The 26,557-nt window shown below is 38.7% G+C and overlaps 1 protein-coding gene across 1 annotated transcript in view; it reads left to right on the forward strand.

Annotated features, from left to right (window-relative positions):
• DNAH14 (dynein axonemal heavy chain 14) overlaps nucleotides 1-26,557 on the forward strand; it is a 746,387-nt gene that overhangs the window by 351,900 nt on the left and 367,930 nt on the right. The window contains 2 exon segments of the mRNA XM_053712788.1: nucleotides 3,109-3,248; nucleotides 4,746-4,878. Coding sequence (XP_053568763.1) covers nucleotides 3,109-3,248; nucleotides 4,746-4,878 — 273 coding nt within the window.

A 26,557-nucleotide genomic window follows, 5' to 3' on the forward strand; every position in this document is an offset into this window, starting at 1 on the left:
TAGCACTTTTATGCTACGGCGTTGTAGTGTAAAACTCTTAACTACTGACTTTTAAATGCGCTACCAGTGTTGACAGGAGAGGGTGCACTGCTCACTTTTTGGCAGACTCGTAATACCGACACTATGCAAGTCCCATTGAAAAAATAGGATACGCAATTGACGTAAGTGGATTTGCGGTATTTCCAAGTCTGGCCAAAAAAGTGAGCGGTACACCTGTACCTGCAAGACTCGTAATACCAGCGGGCGTTAAAAAGTAGCGTTGGGACCGGCCAACGCTGCTTTTTAAGCTTGACGCACAACTCGTAATCTAGCCGGAAGGAAATTGGGATAGTTGTGTGTAAAATAGAGAAAGGAGGAGGCTTAAAGGGACAGTGTACTATAAAATTGTTTTCCCCTAATGTGTTTCTAGTAACTTGCTTACCAGCTTCACAATATGAAATGTATGAGAAATTGATCCTTTTATATATATATATATATATATATATATATATATATATATATATATATATATATTTAAATATTTAATATGAAATAGCTGTGTCTGTTAATTGAAGCCACAACCCAATTAAATGGGTTGAGCTTGTAGAGAGAGCATATCTCATTAGTTTATTGCTCTCTATTTACACAAAATCATACTTATTTTATCTTGGTGTACACAGTAAGGCCAATACAAAAAAAAATTGCTGGTCAAATCGTGGTTTTCCACTCACACACTCGCAGGGGCAGTGGAATTCTATTAAAAAAGGGGCTGTCCCTGCGAGTGGCGAGATGTCTCCCATACAAATAATGAGAGGTGTCTGCTAGGTAAATGTTTGCTATGCAGAGCAGGAAACTGGCGTGTTTTAAAACATAAATGTTACGTTTAATACCAACCACTGTACCTTAAACTCACCACTTTTTAAATTGCAAGAAAAAATAGTGAGAACTGTATTGCGAAAATGATTATATAATTATGCTGGGATTTGAGAATAAGTTCATATATGCTTATGGAATGCCTTTTTAAACTGGCGGTTATAGAAGAAATGTGTAAGCAAAAAGACTTCACGCTCTAAGTGGGGTGTGAGACCAAGAGATAATAAAATGCAAATTTTTCATTCTTCTCTCTTGGGCCTCAAATTCTAAAACACTGCTTTATAAGTACAATACAAAGTGTAATTGTTTTGTCGTAAAATAGTCTGAACATAGGCGTTCCATGGGAGTATATGAAATTTTCTCTCAAATCCCAGCATAATCCTCTAAACATTTACTCTCTACAGTTTTCAGTTTTTTTATCCCAAATAAAAAGTTGACAAGGTTCTGACAAAATACTTAATACCTTAATAGAAAAGCACATGCATACAAAAATATAGGTGATTGTAAAACGCTATACGCAGAAAGCAGAGTAATGTGATTTACTATTGGCTCCAGGATTTTATTATTAAAATGTGCCCCCCTTCTCACTTTTGCCCTACACAGCGAAATGTCCCTTTAATTTTTAATAGGAGATATCTTGCCACTCGCAGCGACTGTCCCTTTTTAAAGATAATTCCACCAGGGTAGTCCCTGTGAGGGTCTGATCTGAAGAGGTTTAGATAATCCAAGTTAGTTAAAAATGTATATAAACGGCCAAGAACAGTTATTTAAAGGGGACAGTCAGCACCAGAAATGTTGTTGTTTAAAAAGATAGATAATCCCTTTATTAGCCATCCCCAGTTTTGCATAACCAACACAGTTATAATAATATATGTTTTACCTCTGTGATTACCTTGTATCTAAGCCTCTCCAAACTGCCCCTTTATTTCAGTTCTTTTGACAGACTTGCATTTTAGCCAATCAGTGCTGACACCTAGGTAACGTTACATGCAAAGCGAAATTGGTGAAAAAAGTAAATTGGAAAGTTGTTTATAATTACATGCCCTATTTGAATCATGAAAGTTTATTTTGGACTTGACTGTCCCTTTAATAAAGAAAAACGATTTTTTTCCTAGGACAAATGTTATAGAAAGGCCATTACTTTCTTGATAAAAATAAATATTTTGCAATAATTAAAACCGTATTTCTCTAACACATAACCTCAGTTATTTAGAAGCGAGTTTACATATAACTGCGATTTACTGCATGAAGGCGCAAGCTATAGTTTTTCAGACCTTGCAGGATGTACATTCTAGCTTTAGGGAATAATCAGATGGTTATCAGATCTGACACAAAACCTCCCTAGAACATTTTGCCAGAATTTATTCTACTTTCTAGTAATCTGTGATTTATTTTTGGTTTCTGGCGTTTATTTTTAGATCTTTATATTATTTGTTGCGCTCTGCAGATAATTTATTGAATGTAAATACTATTTTCTCACACTTCTTTGATTTCATACCGTTATTTGCAGGTTATAAAACTAAAGAACTGCTGATAATTTCAATCAAATATGTAAATCGCGAATATGTCGATTTTTTGGTTTTCTTTTATGATTTAGACATACAATTTTAAACAATTTTTAATTGTCTGTTATCAACTTTGCTTCATTCTCTTGGTATCCTTTGTTAAAGAAGCAGACTGGAAGCTAGCTAAACTTATCGGGTGAGCCAATGACAAGAGGCACGTATGTGCAGCCACCAATCAGCAGCTAACTCCAGTAGTGCACTGCTGCTTCTGAGCCTACCTAGGTATGCTTTTCAACAAAGGATACCAAGAGGATGAAGCAAATTATATAACAGATGTAAATTGAAAGTTGTTTAAAATTTCATGCTCTGTCTGAATCATATTTTTTCACTTTTCTGAACTGCAGTGTTCTTGCTATAGCGCCAGCACAAATTAGATTAGCCAATCATCATTTACAGTATGACTGGTACATTTAGCCACCAATCAGCAAGCGCTACCCAGGTGCTGAACCAAAAATGGTCTGACTCCTAAGCTTACATTCCTGCTTTTCAAATAAAGATACCAAGAGAATGAAGAAGAAAAAATAATATTTAATGATAATAGAAGTAAAATAGAAATTGCTTAAAATTGCATGCTCTATCTGAATCATGAAAGTAAACATTTGGGTTTCATATCCCTTTAATATGAGTGGAGTTTATAATTCCAAACTGCTTTTCTCTTCTCTTTAGACACATTGTTCCTCTCAAAGTTCAGCACCTCGAGTCTGCAGAAACCCAACACTGGTGGTACAAGCACTGGCTTTCATCGGGAGTTCATTGACACAGTAGATAGTGTTCGTTATTCCTTCCTAACCAGCCTCCTTCTACTTAATAAGCAGCCAGTTCTAATTACAGGTGAGAAAATGAATAAATTGTTACACCATAAAACCTTATCATTTTGGCCTTTGGGGAAAAAGTCTTTGAATAAACCAATGTTTCCTTATAAGACTTGCAGAGATACGTCTCTCTCCGTCAGTAGATCTGTGTTTTTCTTATTAACCAGTGGGCGTCAGTAAGAAATACTCAGATTATACTGCTGCATTCCGTTTAGTTTTATTGTAGCATTATTTTAAATTCTGCTCTTTCAAACATATGATATAAATGTAGAGCTGTCAAGTCACATTATAAGATATTGGGACGCACTATTTTGAGTCTACTCCCAAGACGTCACAATGGATCAGTAAGATCAAATCCCACTATAAAATGGAAATCAGTACGTGTAGATCTCTTCTTGTATGATAGCCGAGGCTGAGATTTTTTTTTTTTAAATTATCTGTATTTGGGAATACATATATCAATACAGATTGACCAAATTACAGTGTTTGCGAGGTATCATACATGGGGTAAGCTTAGAAATGTTTAACAAGTTTACGTTTGACAAATCTATAATGTAATGGGGTTCTGCCAAATTTAATGCACCAAAATGTTAAGAAAATATTTACAGGAACAAATACATGTTTAAGGAAATAAAAATATTTTTAACACAAATAATTATTTACCAGTATAAATATTTTAAAGTTAAATTACAAACTAAACAAAATAAATTTGCGCTTGTCTGGTTAGCGCGACTTTGTGGAAAGGGTTAGGACTAAATAAAAAGTGTCACCAAGCACAACATGAATACATTAAAATAAAGTGTTACATTCATATATACACTATCTGATAAAAAATATATTCATATAAATATAAAAAAAGTTATAAGGATCAAAGGTATGTGGTATATGACAAGGTATTTGAATGGAAAGGACTATAATAGATATATACATACATATACATGTCTAAATATGTGTATGTATTTATATATACAAATGTATATATGTGTATACATGTGTATTTATGTTTATATATGTATATACATACATAAATGCACATTTAAACACATATATACACATGTATTTATACTTTGGAGCCCGTTCCACTCAAATACCAGAAAACATAAAAAATAATTTTTATTCAATTGTTATATTTAATAATGTGTTTACTGTGTATGTACTGTAAATATTTTACATTTCTTCTATGTGAAGAACATTGGAATGTAAAATATTCTACCTTCGGGGTTATCTAACCTGACACCAAGCGGTGTCAGGTTAGCTCCATTTAAATCCAGGAGAGAAGAAGTTGCAATATCAGAAGTCCTGAAGTTAGGGCTTTCAATTTGTAATCCGCACGGTAATCTGTGCGTGTTAAAAGTCTACTTCTGGTGGTGTTTGCGTACGAGCAAAAGCGCTAAATAGTGCGCCACTTGTAATCTGGCCCTTTATCTGCAGTCCAGCCTGTTAGATGAAAGAAGTAAAGGTTAACTTTCCTCTCTCTACTGTCATTGAATAAAAACACTGTTATTATTACATCTAGGTGACTCAGGTGTTGGAAAATCTACGCTAATCCACAATACATTTCGGAAACTCCAAAAACCTGGTGGGCTGTCTACAGAAGCCGGGACTGTCCTTGGAGACATTTTCCTATACAATGAGACTAGAAATAAAGGGTGAGAGTCTAATTACCCATTGTATTATTTATTGAGGCTATTATATTATAACTTGTTGCAATATTATTACTTTGCAAGTTTTTAATTAAAGGGATATAAAAGATACTATCTAGCTTAAAGAGATACTAAGGTCAAAATTAAACTTTCATAATTCAGATGCAGCAGTTTTAAGAGACTTCCCAAGTTGCTTCCATTATCAAATTGTGCCCAATCTTTTTATATGCACACTTTCTGAGGTACCATCTATTACTGAGTTCATTGTGCATATGAGCCTTGTATTGGCTGATGGCTGTCACATGATACAAGGGGCTGGCAAAATTAAGTAAATTTTTAAAATTGTCAGAAAAAAATATCTACTGTTCTTTTAAAATTTAGACTAAATACAATTGCATTGTCTTTTTATTATGTACTTGTTGATTATGTAATTGTAATGGTAGTTTTTTGAAAACGCTAGGACTTACCAGTACTATAAATAAAGGTGACTTTCCGTCATAAAGTATAAAACACTTGATGCTAAAAGTACATTTATTTGACTGTGAGTTTTTGCCAAGCTGAGCGCCTCCAGCTGCCCACGTCAAAACGCTATTTCTCTTGTAAGGTGTATCCAGTCCACGGATTCATCCTTTACTTGTGGGATATTCTCCTTCCTAACAGGAAGTGGCAAAGAGAGCACACAGCAGAGCTCCCCCTCTAGCTCCCCCCCAGTCATTCTCTTGGCCGGCTCTAAGCAGTAGGGTCCCTTTGTTATTTTAAATGGTACCGGTATGTACTATTTACTCTCTAGCAGAAAAGAGATGAAGATTTCTGCAGAGAGGAAGATGATTTTAGCGTGTTGTAACTAAAATCCACTGCTGTTCCCACACAGGACTGAGGAGTACCAGAAAACTTCAGTTGGGGGGAACGGTTTGCAGATTAGACTGCAATAAGGTATGTTCAGTCATTTATTTCTAGACAAGACTGTGATAATGCTAGAAGAGACTGACAAGATCCCCATGTGGGAAAGGTAAGCTTTATTCAGAGACTAAGTATGGAATTACAAGCTTATATAACAGGGCTAATTTATGCTGGTTGACACTATTTTATGGCAGGTTGACACTTTTTTATGGCAAACGATTTTTACTAATAAATATCGTTTTTTGAGTCACTTTGAAGGTCCCTTTGGGTTTCTTTCAGGGGTTGTTACCCACATGGCTAATATTATAACTCTTGGGAGTATTTCTTTAGGCCTCACAGCACCGGAGTAAGGTGGGAGGGGCCTAATTTTGCGCCTCAGATGCGCAGTTAGTTTGACTAGATCTTCAGGCTGTGTTCACATGGAGGCTCCTGCTACAGTTTGAGGACCCTTTAGAAGCTTTTTCCCCATAAATCTGACTCCTAAGGGAAGGTAGGGCCACAGCAGAGCTGTGGCAAGGTGCTAAAGTTGTTTTCACCGGTCTGTTAACTTATTAGTGATCCGGTTTGGGCATTAAGGGGTTAATCGTTTTTATTGCTAGTTGTGCAATCTTACCAATGCTTTAGGTACATACTGTGAAAATTTAAAAAAAAGTTTGGTGCATTTTTCACTGTTTTGGAAAATTGTGTGCCTTTTTTATCTCTTAAAGGCACAGTAACGTTTTTTTGCAAAGTGTGTTTTTGCTTCATTAAACTGATTTCTAAGCCTGTTTGTCTTACTACTAGTCTGTTAAACATGTCTGAGTCCAAGGAAAATCCTTGTTCAATGTGTTTAGAAGCCATGGTGGAACCCCCTCTCAGAATGTGTCCCACTTGTACTGATATGTCTATACACTTTAAAGATCATATTGTTGCACTTAAAAATGTGGCCCAAGATGATTCTCAGACTGAAGGTAACGAGGGTAGCCCGTCAACCTCTCCCCAAGTGTCTCAACCAGTTACACCCACTCAAGCGACGCCTAGCACCTCTAGTGCGTCTAACTCTTTTACCTTACAAGAATTAGCATCAGTCATGGATAATTCCCTCTCAGTATTCTTATCTAGACTGCCCGTGTTACCTGCAAAGTGCGATAGCTCTGTTTTAAGAACAGATTATGAGCATCCTGACGCTTTAGTATCCGTATCCGATATACCCTCACAACGCTCTGAAGTGGGATCGAGGGATTTGATGTCTGAGGGAGAAGTTTCCGATTCAGGAAAGGTTTCTCCTCAGACAGATTCAGATACATTGGCTTTTAAATTTAAACTAGAACACCTCCGTGTATTGCTCAGGGAGGTATTAGTTACTCTGGATGACTGCGACCCTATGGTGGTTCCAGAGAAATTGTGTAAAATGAACAAGTACCTAGAGGTCCCTGTTTACACTGATGCGTTTCCGGTCCCTAAGAGGATTGCGGATATCGTTACCAGGGAGTGGGATAGACCAGGTATTCCCTTTGTTCCCCCTCCTGTTTTTAAGAAAATGTTCCCCATATCTGACCCCATGCGGGACTCGTGGCAGACGGTCCCTAAGGTAGAGGGGGCTGTTTCTTCACTTGCTAAACGCACAAGCATACCAATCGAAGACAGTTGTGCTTTTAAACACCCTATGGATAAAAAGTTAGAGGGTTTACTTAGAAAATTTTTGTTCAACAAGGTTTTCTTCTCCAACCTATTGCGTGCATTATTCCTGTAACTACTGCAGCTGCTTTCTGGTTCGAGGCGCTGGAAGATGCGCTCCAGACGGAGACCTCATACATGGACATTATTGATAGAATTAAGGCTCTAAAGCTGGCTAATTCTTTTATCACAGATGCCGCTTTCCAACTAGCTAAGTTAGCGGCAACAAATTCAGGTTTCACCATTTTGGCGCACAGGGCGCTATGGCTAAAGTCCTGCAAATGGTACACACAAAGAGGAACTCCAGCACTCCAGTAGTAGAAAAAGGCAATTTATTAAGCAACGTTTCGGGGTCACAGCCCCTTCCTCATGCTATATCTTTATTTAACAACACACCACCATTTAAATACCCTCCTCCAGGCGCCAAAATACACCTGCATTGGGGAAATGTCTCCCTCTAGTGGTCATTTATGGTTATTATACCAAATGTATACACTATTTCCTTAGTGATATATATTGCCACTTTTAAAAACAATACACTATGGTTACTACTGTAAAGAAATATACCAATACATAAATGTATGAAAAATTTTTTTTATCTAAAAAAGAATTTTTTTATAAAACAAGTGTATAAAAAATATATATGAAGATGCAGATTTTTATATTTTTTATATGTTTTACTTTGACCCAATTGATATAAGTTCACTTTCTCAAAGCACATTTTCCAAAATCATATAGCTAATTGGATAGTCATAGGGGGGATACATAGAAAAGCAGACTTATTTTATATTAAAATCTTGTTATGCAATATTATAACCTTGGATAAACTACTAAAAGAAATATGATCCTTGGAGGAAGTACATAATGCTTTAGAAAAAACAAGACAAGTCATAATCTCTGTTGAGACCCCTAGGTTGTAGTGTAGCTAGTTGGTGTATCCACCACATTTCCCTTTGTTGGAGGAGACGTTCCCTATCCATTCCATTTCTATTTGGGCCTACATGGTCTATTATCTGCCACCTCATCTGGCTGACACTATGTCCTTTCTCTAAGAAATGACTTGAGACTGGGGCATCTTTGTTCTTACACCTAATGTTCGACCTGTGCTGACTCATACGGTCACGGGCCTTACGAGTAGTCTCGCCGATATAAACCAAGGAACATGGGCATTTTATGAGGTAAATTACATGAGTTGTCTCACAGGTATAAAAGCCTTTGATGTTGTATTTCCTACCACTTTGGGGGTGGTGGAAATTCTCTCCTTTAATGATCGAATGGCAACTCATGCAATTGTAACAGGGGAAAGTACCTACTCTCTTTTTCCCAGTGATTGTCTGTTGTATTTTACCCGCGGTCCCCAAATCTGTTTTAACAAGCTGGTCCCTTAGGCTCTTGACCCTTTTGTAGGCCATGAGTGGTGGTTTTTTAAAATATGTGACTCCCTTATTGCATTCCTCCAAAATATGCCAATTTTGGCGTATTAGTTTAGCAATTTTGTTACTGAGTGGATTATATTGGCTCACAAAAACCATTCTATCCATATTCTTGTCTGTGTTCCTACTCTTAGTTCTATCCAATTCAGTAAGAGTATTATCCAATAGTTTGTCAGGGTATCCCCTATTAGTGAATTTTTCCTTCATTTCTTTAAACCTATGGGATTTCCTGTCATTTGAGCTTACAATCCTATCTACTCTGAGTAGTTGACTTCTAGGGAGTGACTCTATCAAATTTCGGGGGTGAAAACTATTGTACAGAAGGAGGTTATTTTTGTCTGTTTCTTTACAGTGTAAATCAAACTCTAGAAGTCTACCCGCTTTGATGACTTCCGTGTCTAAAAAGGCTACATGTTCCTCACTGTAGTTTACAGTAAACTCTAAACCTCTTACTTCTATATTAAGCTCTTTAACGAACTGTAAGAGGGACTCCACGCTGCCCCACCATACGCCAAACACATCATCAATGTAGCGGAGCCATACTGCCCCATACTCTCTAAACAATGCATTTTGATATACACAATTTTCTTCAATTTCCTTCATGAAGAGATTGGCGTATGATGGGGCAACGTTGGAGCCCATAGCAGTGCCTCTTGTCTGGACATACCATTGGTCCTGAAACAAAAAGTAGTTCCAGTAAAGGATCAATCTCAAAAGATCTTCAATAAAATTAACCTGACCATGACCATATCCCCTGTCCACCATCAATGTCTTTCTTATAACAGCTATCCCTGTTTCGTGTTTTATAGAGGTGTAAAGACTTTTCACATCCATGGTGAACAGGAGATATTTGTCACTGGGAAATTCCAGGGCCCTTGTTTTTTCCAGAAAGTGGTTGGTGTCTTTTAAATAACTTGCCATCTTAATAACTTCTGGCTGAAGTATTCTATCAAGGAACCTGGAAATATTAGTGTATACCGAGTCCACACTCGAGACAATAGGTCTCCCTGGTGGTCTCTGACTGTCCTTGTGGACTTTGGGTACAGTATAGAAGATAGGGTTGCGTGGATTATTAACACTTAGAAAATCCATAAGTTTGTTATCTATGATATTTCTATCTACTGCTCTCTGCAAAATGCCTGTGATTTCCTTCTGTATAATATTTAATGGATTCTGTTTCAGTGTCTCATATGTATCCCTATCTCCTAATTGTGATAGTGCCTCCTTGATATAATATGCTCTGTCCATAATGACAGTGGCACCACCTTTATCAGCCCCCTTGAATATGATGTCACTGTTCTTCTTAAGGTTCTCTAATGAATTTTTGTCTGTTTTTGAAAAGTTAGATAATTCAATTCTATTACCTTTGTGCCAGATTTTTGAATGGTCTTTTTTCTTATATTGATCTTTAAATTGTGCCACCCCATTTTGTATCAATTTGATAAAGGTATTAACCCCATGTTCACTTATATTAGGGTTAAACTTACTCTTTTTCCTAAGGTTAAGATTTTTAAGGGACCATTCATTGGCTGTATCTGCAACATATACCTCTTTACCACAATTCTGCTGTTGAAACCAAATTTTTAATTTAATGTTTCGAAAAAATCTATGCAAATCTTTATCCACTTCAAAAAAATTGGTATTACGATAAGGGCAAAAGGATAATCCCTTATTGAGCATTTTACTTTCTTCCTCAGTTATTACATAGGAGGAGGCATTAATGACAATGTCCTTAGGTGCAGTATAGCTACTCACAAAGTCCTTTGTCAGTACTTCTTCTTCTTCTGCCCCCTCCGTGCTGATCTCCGCACTTCTCCTTTTTTGTCCGCGGTGTTTCTTGCCTGCCCTGCGGTTCCGGCGCTTTCCTCGCTGCTTGACGTATCCAAAGGGGAGGACTGTGATGACGTCTCTTGGTTGCTTGACGTTCCTGACGCTTTGCTCTGATGTAATCTTCGTTGGCCGTATCTGCGTCTCCCCCTGGGTCCTACTGCGTCCCGGTTTCCCTGGTTACCACGCCAACGGTACACTCTGCCTGAGCGATAGTCGTCCTCATCCCTTTGGAACTTTGTGCGCTTTGTTTCTTTTATTATTTTTTGTTCCTCTGCCACTTTTGTTGCGATCCTGCTCTCCATTTCGTTAAACTCCTCCACTGTCATGGTGGTAAGTAGCTCTTCTTTATGTTTTGCGATAGCTACTTTTTGTAGCTCCATTTCTTCCTGCAGGGACTCGACTGTCCAAACCATGATATCATAGGAGCATTTGTTTAAGATTGCCTCAAACTTGTCACAGTACTTTTTATTATTACTCAGTAAGGTAGGGCATGTATTCATGCGGAGGCCTCTAGGGATCCTCTTCACCCTGTAGTATTCTGCTAATGTGGTAGCGTGCAGTTCCCATTTCATCTGCTTGAATATTAACTTTTCATATTCCTTATTGGTAGTTTCTCCCGGAGTGGTTCTCAGGAAGTCTCTTGGGCCCTTCATAAGGGCTGTGATTCTGGCTGCATCTATTTCATTATAGGCAAACATGATGCTTCCATCCGTAGCCTGTGTGTCATCATTGCCTGTAGCCATCTTATGGTCAATACCTCAATGTGCACGTAACTCGGCAGTAGAAAGTACACAGTCCAAAAGTGAGCACAGCACAGAGGTCTGGGTGCACAGGAGACCAGGGGCACTGCCACAGCCCCCCAATAATCTGCAAATGGTACACACAAAGAGGAACTCCAGCACTCCAGTAGTAGAAAAAGGCAATTTATTAAGCAACGTTTCGGGGTCACAGCCCCTTCCTCATGCTATATCTTTATTTAACAACACACCACCATTTAAATACCCAGACCTCTGTGCTGTGCTCACTTTTGGACTGTGTACTTTCTACTGCCGAGTTACGTGCACATTGAGGTATTGACCATAAGATGGCTACAGGCAATGATGACACACAGGCTACGGATGGAAGCATCATGTTTGCCTATAATGAAATAGATGCAGCCAGAATCACAGCCCTTATGAAGGGCCCAAGAGACTTCCTGAGAACCACTCCGGGAGAAACTACCAATAAGGAATATGAAAAGTTAATATTCAAGCAGATGAAATGGGAACTGCACGCTACCACATTAGCAGAATACTACAGGGTGAAGAGGATCCCTAGAGGCCTCCGCATGAATACATGCCCTACCTTACTGAGTAATAATAAAAAGTACTGTGACAAGTTTGAGGCAATCCTAAACAAATGCTCCTATGATATCATGGTTTGGACAGTCGAGTCCCTGCAGGAAGAAATGGAGCTGCAAAAAGTAGCTATCGCAAAACATAAAGAAGAGCTACTTACCACCATGACAGTGGAGGAGTTTAACGAAATGGAGAGCAGGATCGCAACAAAAGTGGCAGAGGAACAAAAAATAATAAAAGAAACAAAGCGCACAAAGTTCCAAAGGAATGAGGACGACTATCGCTCAGGCAGAGTGTACCGTTGGCGTGGTAACCAGGGAAACCGGGACGCAGTAGGACCCAGGGGGAGACGCAGATACGGCCAACGAAGATTACATCAGAGCAAAGCGTCAGGAACGTCAAGCAACCAAGAGACGTCATCACAGTCCTCCCCTTTGGATACGTCAAGCAGCGAGGAAAGCGCCGGAACCGCAGGGCAGGCAAGAAACACCGCGGACAAAAAAGGAGAAGTGCGGAGATCAGCACGGAGGGGGCAGAAGAAGAAGAAGTACTGACAAAGGACTTTGTGAGTAGCTATACTGCACCTAAGGACATTGTCATTAATGCCTCCTCCTATGTAATAACTGAGGAAGAAAGTAAAATGCTCAATAAGGGATTATCCTTTTGCCCTTATCGTAATACCAATTTTTTTGAAGTGGATAAAGATTTGCATAGATTTTTTCGAAACATTAAATTAAAAATTTGGTTTCAACAGCAGAATTGTGGTAAAGAGGTATATGTTGCAGATACAGCCAATGAATGGTCCCTTAAAAATCTTAACCTTAGGAAAAAGAGTAAGTTTAACCCTAATATAAGTGAACATGGGGTTAATACCTTTATCAAATTGATACAAAATGGGGTGGCACAATTTAAAGATCAATATAAGAAAAAAGACCATTCAAAAATCTGGCACAAAGGTAATAGAATTGAATTATCTAACTTTTCAAAAACAGACAAAAATTCATTAGAGAACCTTAAGAAGAACAGTGACATCATATTCAAGGGGGCTGATAAAGGTGGTGCCACTGTCATTATGGACAGAGCATATTATATCAAGGAGGCACTATCACAATTAGGAGATAGGGATACATATGAGACACTGAAACAGAATCCATTAAATATTATACAGAAGGAAATCACAGGCATTTTGCAGAGAGCAGTAGATAGAAATATCATAGATAACAAACTTATGGATTTTCTAAGTGTTAATAATCCACGCAACCCTATCTTCTATACTGTACCCAAAGTCCACAAGGACAGTCAGAGACCACCAGGGAGACCTATTGTCTCGAGTGTGGACTCGGTATACACTAATATTTCCAGGTTCCTTGATAGAATACTTCAGCCAGAAGTTATTAAGATGGCAAGTTATTTAAAAGACACCAACCACTTTCTGGAAAAAACAAGGGCCCTGGAATTTCCCAGTGACAAATATCTCCTGTTCACCATGGATGTGAAAAGTCTTTACACCTCTATAAAACACGAAACAGGGATAGCTGTTATAAGAAAGACATTGATGGTGGACAGGGGATATGGTCATGGTCAGGTTAATTTTATTGAAGATCTTTTGAGATTGATCCTTTACTGGAACTACTTTTTGTTTCAGGACCAATGGTATGTCCAGACAAGAGGCACTGCTATGGGCTCCAACGTTGCCCCATCATACGCCAATCTCTTCATGAAGGAAATTGAAGAAAATTGTGTATATCAAAATGCATTGTTTAGAGAGTATGGGGCAGTATGGCTCCGCTACATTGATGATGTGTTTGGCGTATGGTGGGGCAGCGTGGAGTCCCTCTTATAGTTCGTTAAAGAGCTTAATATAGAAGTAAGAGGTTTAGAGTTTACTGTAAACTACAGTGAGGAACATGTAGCCTTTTTAGACACGAAAGTCATCAAAGCGGGTAGACTTCTAGAGTTTGATTTACACTGTAAAGAAACAGACAAAAATAACCTCCTTCTGTACAATAGTTTTCACCCCTGAAATTTGATAGAGTCACTCCCTAGAAGTCAACTACTCAGAGTAGATAGGATTGTAAGCTCAAATGACAGGAAATCCCATAGGTTTAAAGAAATGAAGGAAAAATTCACTAATAGGGGATACCCTGACAAACTATTGGATAATACTCTTACTGAATTGGATAGAACTAAGAGTAGGAACACAGACAAGAATATGGATAGAATGGTTTTTGTGAGCCAATATAATCCACTCAGTAACAAAATTGCTAAACTAATACGCCAAAATTGGCATATTTTGGAGGAATGCAATAAGGGAGTCACATATTTTAAAAAACCACCACTCATGGCCTACAAAAGGGTCAAGAGCCTAAGGGACCAGCTTGTTAAAACAGATTTGGGGACCGCGGGTAAAATACAACAGACAATCACTGGGAAAAAGAGAGTAGGTACTTTCCCCTGTTACAATTGCATGAGTTGCCATTCGATCATTAAAGGAGAGAATTTCCACCACCCCCAAAGTGGTAGGAAATACAACATCAAAGGCTTTTATACCTGTGAGACAACTCATGTAATTTACCTCATAAAATGCCCATGTTCCTTGGTTTATATCGGCGAGACTACTCGTAAGGCCCGTGACCGTATGAGTCAGCACAGGTCGAACATTAGGTGTAAGAACAAAGATGCCCCAGTCTCAAGTCATTTCTTAGAGAAAGGACATAGTGTCAGCCAGATGAGGTGGCAGATAATAGACCATGTAGGCCCAAATAGAAATGGAATGGATAGGGAACGTCTCCTCCAACAACGGGAAATGTGGTGGATACACCAACTAGCTACACTACAACCTAGGGGTCTCAACAGAGATTATGACTTGTCTTGTTTTTTCTAAAGCATTATGTACTTCCTCCAAGGATCATATTTCTTTTAGTAGTTTATCCAAGGTTATAATATTGCATAACAAGATTTTAATATAAAATAAGTCTGCTTTTCTATGTATCCCCCCTATGACTATCCAATTAGCTATATGATTTTGGAAAATGTGCTTTGAGAAAGTGAACTTATATCAATTGGGTCAAAGTAAAACATATAAAAAATATAAAAATCTGCATCTTCATATATATTTTTTATACACTTGTTTTATAAAAAAATTCTTTTTTAGATAAAAAAAAATTTTCATACATTTATGTATTGGTATATTTCTTTACAGTAGTAACCATAGTGTATTGTTTTTAAAAGTAGCAATATATATCACTAAGGAAATAGTGTATACATTTGGTATAATAACCATAAATGACCACTAGAGGGAGACATTTCCCCAATGCAGGTGTATTTTGGCGCCTGGAGGAGGGTATTTAAATGGTGGTGTGTTGTTAAATAAAGATATAGCATGAGGAAGGGGCTGTGACCCCGAAACGTTGCTTAATAAATTGCCTTTTTCTACTACTGGAGTGCTGGAGTTCCTCTTTGTGTGTACCATTTGCAGATTATTGGGGGGCTGTGGCAGTGCCCCTGGTCTCCTGTGCACCCAGACCTCTGTGCTGTGCTCACTTTTGGACTGTATGGCTAAAGTCCTGGTCGGCCGATGTGTCGTCAAAATCCAAGCTCTTGAACATCCCTTTCAAGAAAGGAAAGACCCTCTTCGGGCCTGAATTGAAAGAGATTATTTCAGAAATCACTGGGGGTAAAGGCCATGCTCTCCTCAGGACAAGTCCTTTAAGACAAAGAATAAACAAAATAATTTTTGTTCCTTTCGGAATTTCAGGAGCGGTCTCGCTTCATCCTCCCCTGCTGCAAAGCAAGAGGGTAATGCTTCACAACCCAAGGCAGCCTGGAAACCTTTCCAGGGCTGGAACAAAGATAAACAGGCCAAAAAGCCTGCAGCTGCCACCAAGACAGCATGAAGGGGTAGCCCCCGATCCGGGACCAGATCTAGTAGGGGCAGACTCTTTCTCTTCGCTCAGGCCGGGGCAAGAGATGTACACGATCCCTAGGCATTAGAGATTGTATCTCAGGGATATCTTCTAGAATTCAAGGACTCTCCTCCAAGGGGAAGGTTCCACATTTCTCGTCTGTCTACAGATCAGACAAAGAAAGAGACGTTTTTACGCTATGTAGAAGATCTACATACAATGGGAGTGATCCAACCAGTTCCAATTGCGGAACAAGGGCTGGGTTTTTACTCAAATCTGTTTGTGGTTCCCAAAAAAGAAGGAACTTTCAGACCAATCCTGGATCTCAAAATTCTAAACAGATTCCTCAGAGTCCCATCATTCAAGATGGAGACCATTCGGACAATCTTACCAATGATCCAGGAAGGTCAATATATGACTACCGTGGATCTAAAGGATGCGTATCTGCACATTCCTATCCACAAAGATCATCACCAGTTTCTCAGGTTCGCTTTTCTGGACAAGCATTATCAGTTTGTGGCTCTTCCCTTCGGGTTGGCCACTGCTCCCATAATTTTTACAAAAGTGCTAGGGTCCCTCCTGGTGGTTCTAAGTCCGCGGGGCATAGCAGTGGTGCCTTATCTAGACGACATCTTAATTCAGGTGCCGACTTTCCAAAGAACCAAGTCTCACACGGAAATTGTGTTAGCTTTTCTGAGATCTCACGGGTGGAAGGTGAACATCAAAAAGAGTTCTCTCTCCCCCCTCACAAGAGTTCCCTTTCTAGGAACTTTGATAGACTCGGTAGAAATGAAAATATTTCTGACGGAGGTCAGAAAGTCAAAACTCTTAACTACTTGCCGAGTCCTTCACTCCATTCCTCGGCCATCTGTCGCTCAGTGCATGGAGACAATCGAACTAATGGTAGCGGCAATGGACATAGTCCCTTTTGCTCAAATACACCTCAGACCACTGCAACTATGCATGCTCAAACAGTGGAATGGGGATTATGCAGATTTGTCTCCTCAAATACAGTTGGACCAGGAGACCAGAGATTCTCTTCTCTGGTGGTTGTCTCAGGATCACCTGTCGCAGGGAATGTGTTTTCGCAGACCAGAGTGGATCATCGTAACGACCGACGCCAGCCTGTTGGGCTGGGGTGCAGTCTGGGACTCCCTGAAAGCTCAGGGCTTATGGTCTCGGGAAGAATCTCTCCTCCCGATAAACATTCTGGAACTGAGGGCGATATTCAACGCTCTTCAGGCATGGCCTCAGCTAGCTGTGGCCAAATTCATCAGATTTCAGTCGGACAACATCACGACTGTAGCTTACATCAACCATCAAGGGGGGACAAGGAGTTCCCTAGCAATGATGGAAGTAACCAAAATAATCAGGTGGGCGGAGGACCACTCTTGCCACCTCTCAGCAATTCACATCCCAGGAGTAGACAATTGGGAGGCGGATTTTCTAAGTCGTCAGACTTTTCACCCGGGGGAGTGGGAACTCCACCCGGAGGTGTTTGCCCAACTGACCCAGCGATGGGGCACTCCGGAGTTGGATCTGATGGCGTCCCGTCAGAACACCAAACTTCCTCTCTACGGGTCCAGGTCCCGGGATCCCCAGGCGGTGCTAATAGATGCTCTAGCAGCGCCTTGGTCCTTCAATCTGGCCTATGTTTTCCCACCATTTCCTCTCCTCCCTCGTCTGGTCGCCAGAATCAAGCAGGAGAAGGCTTCGGTGATTCTTATAGCGCCTGCGTGGCCACGCAGGACTTGGTATGCAGACCTGGTGGACATGTCATCTGTCCCACCTTGGACTTTGCCAATGAGGCAGGACCTTCTAATACAAGGTCCTTTCAAGCATCCAAATCTAATTTCTCTGCGTCTGACTGCTTGGAGATTGAACGCTTAATTCTATCAAAGCGTGGTTTCTCTGAGTCGGTTATAGATACTCTGATTCAGGCTAGAAAGCCTGTCACCAGGAAAATCTACCATAAGATATGGCGAAAATATCTTTGTTGGTGTGAATCTAAGGGTTACTCATGGAGTAAGATTAGGATTCCTCGGATATTGTCCTTTCTCCAAGAAGGATTAGAGAAAGGATTGTCAGCTAGTTCTTTAAAAGGACAGATATCTGCTTTGTCTATCCTTTTACACAAACGTCTGGTAGAAGTACCAGACGTTCAAGCGTTTATTCAGGCTTTAGTCAGAATCAAGCCTGTTTATAGACCTGTGGCTCCGCCTTGGAGTCTAAATTTAGTTCTTTCAGTTCTTCAGGGGGTTCCGTTTGAACCCTTACATTCCATAGATATTAAGCTTTTATCTTGGAAAGTTTTGTTTTTGGTAGCTATCTCTTCTGCTCGCAGAGTTTCTGCCTTACAGTGTGATTCACCTTATCTGATTTTCCATGCAGATAAGGTAGTTTTGCGTACCAAACCTGGTTTTCTTCCTAAGGTTGTGTCTAATAGGAATATTAACCAGGAAATTGTTGTTCCTTCTCTGTGTCCTAATCCTTCTTCGAAGAAGGAACGTCTGTTACACAATCTTGATGTGGTTCGTGCCTTAAAGTTCTATTTACAGGCAACTAAGGATTTCAGACAAACATCATCTCTGTTTGTTATCTATTCTGGTAAGAGGAGGGGTCAGAAAGCAACTGCTACCTCTCTTTCCTTTTGGCTGAAAAGCATCATCCGTTTGGCCTATGAGTCTGCTGGACAGCAGCCTCCTGAAACAATTACTGCTCATTCTACCAGAGCAGTGGCTTCCACATGGGCTTTTAAACATGAGGCTTCTGTTGAACAGATTTGTAAGGCAGCGACTTGGTCTTCGCTGCACACTTTTTCCAAATTTTACAAATTCGATACTTTTGCTTCTTCGGAGGCTATTTTTGGGAGAAAGGTTTTGCAAGCAGTGGTGCCTTCCGTTTAAGGTACCTGTCTTGTTCCCTCCCTTCATCCGTGTCCTAAAGCTTTGGTATTGGTATCCCACAAGTAAAGGATGAATCCGTGGACTGGATACACCTTACAAGAGAAAACAGATTTTATGCTTACCTGATAAATTACTTTCTCTTGTGGTGTATCCAGTCCACGGCCCGCCCTGGCTATTAAGACAGGTAGATTTTTTGTTTAAACTACAGTCACCTCTGCACCCTATGGTTTCTCCTTTTTCTTCCTAACCTCCGGTCGAATGACTGGGGGTGGAGCTAGAGGGGGAGCTATATGGACAGCTCTGCTGTGTGCTCTCTTTGCCACTTCCTGTTAGGAAGGAGAATATCCCACAAGTAAAGGATGAATCCGTGGACTGGATACACCACAAGAGAAAGTAATTTATCAGGTAAGCATAAATTCTGTTTTTTTCAACGAGGTGACGTTACCACCTCTTAGCCAATAGCCGTGGTAGCCGATCGCATAAACTTGCAGACAAATAAAGGAACATTCAGCATGAAGTTTTTTATAACTCATGACTGAAAGTCCCCTTTATTTATAGCACTGTCAAGTCCTAGACTTTTTAAAAAACGCTAGGATTTACCATCACTTTAAGGTTTATACATTTGTTTGCATAACAGAAAAACATTTAACAGCTGTCCTCGTTATGAAAATGCACAACAGGACAAGGCACTTTTATGTCCCTTTAAGACTTGTTTATTGTAATCAGTTACTCTTATTTGCATTTGTTTTACACATATTATCATATTAAAGGAACAGCCAGGTGCAAAATGCGTGAGATGAAGTTTATTTATATTTATACTATTAATATGATTATTGAAGGAGGTGAAGTACTAGTGGTGCAGAATCTGCATAGGCACCAGGGCCCAAGTGCTGTGAGGGCCCCTAGCAGCCAGTCTATACATAGGTTTGTCATTATCCGTGTATAAATTCTCATCATCATTATACAGTGTAGCGTGTTCACTATTAGTGTATAGAAATGTCGTCATTATACAGCAGAGCATATTCATCAGAGTATACCTGCACATATATGTATTCATTTAATCTGGCGGGGATCCAAAGTTTTGCACTGGGGCCTTCTGTTGAGTATGTCCGCTACTAGATTACTAGTAATATTATTTATGTTAGTATTAATAGCTATCATAGTTTTATTGCAATAACGATTGCTTGCATTTTTTACCATTACTATTTATTTTATAATCTTTATTTATTAGTATTGGTTTTTCTACTTAATTAGTATTCGTTCTTGGATCAGGACTTGTAGGTTTTTTTTTAACTTTCTATAGTAATATATAAAAAAAATACTGTCTATTGAAATAATAAGAATAGTGTTATCTGGGTACACTCCAGTTTACTTATCTGGGCCAGATCATAGGGTATCATTTCATTGATGGTGAGGGATTCCAGACTGGCTGATATTGAAAATAATAGATTTATAAATGGCAACTTGCGGTCACATATACATTCTTCATCTTCTTTATTAGAGTTGTAATGTAATGATTTGAAGGAATGAGGCAGGAGATGCTTGCAGGTTCTAGGTAGGACAACGAGACAGGAGGTAGATTGTTTCCCAGGTAGTTTTAAAATTGAGACAAGCTGCACTAGGCGGATAGTACTACACATAATGCATAATTAAAGGGACAGCCAATTCAAAATTAAACTTTCGTGATTCAGATAGGGCATGCAATTTTTAAACAACTTTCCAATTTACTTTTTTCATCAAATTTGCTTTGTACTCTTGGTATTCTTAGTTGAAAGCTAAACCTAGGTAGGCTCTTATGCTAATTTCTTAGCCCTTGAAGGCTGCCTCTTATCTCAGTGCATTTTGACAGTTTTTACAGCTAGACAGTGCTAGTTCGTGTGTGCCATAGAGATAAACTTGGGCTCACGCACATGGAGTTACCCAAGAGTCAGCACTGATTGGCTAAAATGCAAGTCTGTCAAAAGAACTGAGAACATGGGGCAGTCTGCAGAGGCTTAGATACGAGGTAATTTCAGAGGTAAAAAGAATATTAATATAACTGTGTTAGTTATGCAAAACTGGGGAATGGGTAATAAAGGGATTATCTATTTTTTTAATCGTTAAAAATTATTGAGTAGACTGTCCCTTTAATGTTAGAAAAAAATAACAAGTGGTCCAATTCACACTGGATTCTCGAAGCCTTTCAGGCTCTCTAATTTGTATGTTGGTCTCCACTAAGAACCGAAACGAAATTGATTTGTACAAAGCTCTGCTTCTAATTCACAGCTTTGTTTTTATAAATATCTAAACAGCAATTCCATACTCTGGTACCTAATCACATTAGCCAATGCACCACGGCAGAGCTTTAGTAAAATGTTAATAGTCCTTTTGAAAACCATAGATATTTTTGCTGTGGACTTATTAATCCTTAAAGTGACAATGTACTCAGGCATCTGATAAGAGTTCAGTGAAGCTGCAGGAGCCTGCTTTCAAATGGTCTGATCTCGCTCACTCTCCCATCCTCACTGGTTAGCTGATTTCTTCTGTTCCCCTTGTTTACTTATCTTTTCTATACCCTATACTGCAATATTGACATTGTTAGTGTAGATGTTGGTTTCAACAGGCAAAGTAGCAATTTCAACTGAAAAAACAAAGGTAAAGGAGTTATTTGTGAGCAATTTAATACACTCCACCAGATAAAAAAAATAATTGAGAGGACATTGGAAGGGCAATATTTTTACAGTATAGCTTCCCTTTAAGAAGCCTTGGCCTGCCGTAGAGCTGCCCCATGAATCACAACATTTTTACCCATTCTTATCTGGTTACATTTTTCATATGTTGTTTGTTATGGGTTTAAATCTTATCGTAATTATTTGTTTTAAAAGATCCTGCATTTGTAAATTACTTCCTTCTTTAAAGGGACATGAAACCCAATTTTTTTTTTCTTTCATGATTCAAACAGTGCATGCTATTTTAAAAAAAACTTTACAATTTACTTCTATTATCTAATTTGCTTTGTTCTCTTGTTATCCTTTCTTGAAAGGAATACCTAGGTAGTTTCAGGAGCAGCAATGCATTACTGTGAGCTAGCTGCTGATTGGTAGCTGCACATATATACATGTGTGTTCTGTACAACCATTATTATTATACACCATTTGAAACATTACTTTACTTTAAAATAAAAAAATTAGCCGTCAGCACATCTGTGTTCAGAACAAAACATTTTCCACCTGGGGGAACTCGAGTTTCTTCCAACAGTAATGTCAGCAGCACAGCTGTGTTTGCCGAATGACCCACACTGACAGCCTGCTCAGCATCGTTACTCACAGACAGAAAAATATTAAAAATAAAACATGTTTCTAATGAAAACATAGCTCCTACACTGGGATACACATCAGACAAATCATAGCACACTTATCTAAAAATATATCTTTTTTTATTTTTTTCTTGGCAGAATTAATTTACATACATCACTAGGGAAATATTATAGGGACAGTTTAGTCAAAATTAAACTTTCAAGATTCAGATATAGCATGAAATTAAAACAACTTTCCAATTTACTTTTCTCATCAATTTTGACAGTTTTTCACAGCTAGCAAAACGCTAGTTCATGTATGCTATATAGATAACATTGTGCTCACTCCCGTGGAGTTATTTATGAGTCAGCACTGATTGGCTAAAATGCAAGTCTTTCAAAAGAACTGAAATAAGGGGCAGCCTGTAGAGGCTTAGATACAAGATATAATACTATAACCATGTTGTAACAAAGCGGATAGGCCAATCTTTTACGACAGAAAACAGCTGTCGCTATGATCTCTTCCTTACGGGTGAATGGTCAAACATATACCAAACCTCCAGGATATTGGCTCTTCTTTTACAACATATTATTCCTCTTTATAAAATGTATCCAATGATTCCAGTCTCCCTACCCCAACCAAGGACACAATAACTGATTTCCTCTCCGATCTTAACCTTCCTACTATTTCTTCGGACCAAAAATATTTCCTTGACTCCCCAGTGACTATAACAGAACTAAAAGCTGCTATCAAATCATTGAAAACTCTTAAGTCACCGGGTCCCGAAGAATATACGGAACTATTTAGCAAAAAATTTAAGTCATTGTTATTACCCCTCCACCTCCAAGTCTTCTCTAAAACCAGTTCTATTGGTTCTTTCCCTAAATAATTTTTGCAAGCAACAATAATTACAATTCCTAAACCCGGGAAGAACCCTTCTAATTGTGCCAGTTATAGACCCATTTCTTTGCTGAATTTAGATGTTAAATTGTATGCCAAGATTCTTGCCTCAAGATTAAACAATATTCTGCCAGGGCCCAGACAATACCCAACGTCTTCTAAATGTTTTCCTGGAGGTGAAACGCTTGAACATTCCCTGTGTCATCCTGTCGTTGGACGCTGAAAAAGCCTTCGACAGGGTGACCTGGACCTACATGTCTCATGTCCTCCACAAGTTTGGCTTCTTACCCACATTACTTAGCGCCATCATGGCATTATATTCTAACCCATCTGCAACTGTCTGAGGCTTGGGATTTTGTTCAGATTCCTTCCTTATATCAAATGGGCTTGACAAGGTTGCCCCCTTTAACCCCTCCTATTTGCTCTTTTAATGGAACCCTTAGCTGAGGCCATTTGCTCTCACCCTGAAATCCTTGGGATTCATCTTCATGGCACCCATCAAAAAACAACATTATTCGCGGATGATCTAACTGTTTTAACTTCAGACCCATTTTGTTCTATACCATACCTATTTCAACTATTCAAGGACTTCTCACGTATTAACCATTACAAATTAAACCTGTCTAAGACTGAGGCTTATGCCATTAACCTCTCTGAGGATGTTATTTGCAAACTTAAATCTAAATCTAATTTTTTATTGTCCACAACAGGTATCAAACACTTGGGAGTCTTCTTATCTCATGATCTTGACGCGACCATTTCGGCCAGTTTCCATCCCCTACTTCAAATGATCAAAACTAATACAGAAAAACAGAATATTCCCTCTACATCGTGGTTGGGTAGAATAGCTGTGTTTAAGATGCAACTTCTCCCCAAACTTACTTACCTATTTCACTCCCTCCCAATTCCCATTCCAAAATCTCTGATTAGTCAGTTTCAGTAACTTTGTAATAAATTAATTTGGATAAATAAGATCACAAGAGTACCTACTAAAATTTTGCAACACCCTATAACAGCAGGCAGAGCAGCAGCCCCCAATATTTTATATTAACTTGAAGCAGCTAGACTCCCTCATCTTACTATGTGGGTGAGGGGGGTGACTTCCTCTACCAACAAATGGAAAGAGCTAGAACAGGCTATCTTGCCTTCTGGGTTTACTTTGCAAGACCTTATCTGGATTCCCAAACCTAAGAGACCAAATATTCTCTTTCTGAACTACATTGTCAATTGTAACTTAAATTTTTGGGACAGGATTTACCATCTTCCAGGGATAGCTCCTCACCCGTCTCCATCGCATACAATTCAAGGCCTGATACTCATATAAATCTCTGGCAGGATATAAATATAAACACAGTGACTGACCTATACAAGGAGACAGTCTACTTTCCCACCAAAGTATTATCTCACAATTTACCCCCCCACGTTCTTACATTTTGAGTTTTGGAGATTACAAAGCTTTCTAAGATCCTGGGGTTTAACTGATACTGTCCTAAGGGAAAAAACGAAGTGGGAAATAAGATGGGACACTAGTACTTCCCCAAGAAAATTACTCACACATTTTTATAAGAGTCTTTTGAATTCTCCATCTTTCTTAAAATCTCCACCTATCCAACAATCGGAGTCTTCCTTGGCCGTTAACCCACTGACTTGGAGGAAAACTATATGCCTAACTAAGAAGGCTATCCATTGTATTACTCTCTATGAGCTGTATCTCAAAATATTGTTACAATGGCACCTCACCCTCGTCAGATTATTTAAAATGCCTCAAACCAACTCGCCCCTTGTGGTCTTGCCCCCAAATTATTTAATTGTGGGGTCAGACATTTCACTATTGCTCTACTCAACAGATCCATGTTCCGTTGTCTGCTTTTACAGGTCTGTTCCATATTTGTCCTCATCATCTAGCTACAACGCCAATTTTTATTATATATATCTTTTTTTGGCGGTAAAACTAGCCCTATCTCAGACTTGGCTGCAACAATCTCCACCCACATGGGCACAAGTTGTAGCCATTCTCTATTATATAAAACCTATGTATCCCAAATTAATAACTCTGTAGATCTCCAACACCAAGTTTGGGAATATGGCCCTCCTTAATTACTAAGTTTAAAACATTAGTCTTATTAACCTAGAGTGTGTTTCCATCATCTATGGGTCCCCCTCCCCCCCTTTTTTTCTCTCCCATCCAAAGAGGATACCCTTCTCAAACTCCTCCCACAAAATGTTGATCTAAACAAATTATTTTTATTACAATTTAGCTATATAGTTTGTTAATATTGTTGTGTCTCGATATTTAGTTCAAAATCTATGCAGAAATTATTTAAATGGGAATTAAAGGCGTATGCGGGTACTCCAAAGACTTTATGCTACCTATGTTCGACAGCCTTTTGACAAAATGAGGACAAAATATTTCAGTTACTCTCATTTACCATGTCCGGACTAGTGTTTTCTAGTGATTACATCTGATGTGTTTGCTGTTTATTTGGATTACCTTAAAACCCATGTGTTGCCTTGCCTTAATAAAAAATATTTTAAAAATATATATATAACCGTGTTGGTTATGCAAAATTTGGGAATGGGTAAAAAAGGGATTATCTATCTTTTTAAACAATAAAAATTATGAAGTAGACTGTCCCTTTAAAGTACATTGCTTTTAGATCACTTTCAGTTATATCACTAAGGGATTCCAATCTTGTCAATGTGTTTATCAGCTGTTTTGCTGCACCTGATGTGCCTTTTTCAACATTTAATTCATTACAATACAAATAACACCATTTCAGTATTATAAACATATAGGGTCAGATTACGAGTGGCACACTAACAGTTATGCACAAGCGAAAAGGGGTTTAACATAGGTGTTTGCGCATGTCAGGTTTATTACTCGTATTACAAGTTGAAAGTAAATGCAATGATTCTTGCATCCTCAGAGCTTTGATTAACTATTTTGTGAAACAAAAAGCGTCACAAAACACACAAAATACATTACAAAGTACAGTTAAACTCAATAACACTATCTAATAAAAATGTATAAAAACAAATTGCACAAAAAAGTTATAAGGGCTCAAATATATGAGGTCTGAGGTGGTAGAGAAAAAGGGCTTTAACATAGAGATACATACACATACATTTCTAAAGGGGCATGTGTATGTGTGTGTGTGTGTATATATATATATATATATATATATATATATATATATATATATATATATATATATATATATATATATATATATATATTGTATATAGGGCAGTGGATGGACCTGTCAGGGTGTTTTCCCTGTTTTGTTTGCCATGTGGTGCTTGCTGACTCTGCTGCATACTGTGTGATGCTGCTCATTTCCTGCACTTCCTTTTATGGCCAGACTGGTGTACATCATCCGTGTGAGACAGGATGCAGTCTCAGAATTGTGATGTCATCACTTATTATTTAAAGGGCCTCTGTTCAGTATGCTTTGCACTTGCGTTGTCTCAGACTTGTTTGTGAGAGCTCCTATGTATTACCTGCTGTTTTCCTTGTTCCTGATTCCGGCTCATCTGACTACT

Source organism: Bombina bombina, chromosome 4, assembly GCF_027579735.1.
Source record: "Bombina bombina isolate aBomBom1 chromosome 4, aBomBom1.pri, whole genome shotgun sequence".
NCBI classification, from domain to species: domain Eukaryota; kingdom Metazoa; phylum Chordata; class Amphibia; order Anura; family Bombinatoridae; genus Bombina; species Bombina bombina.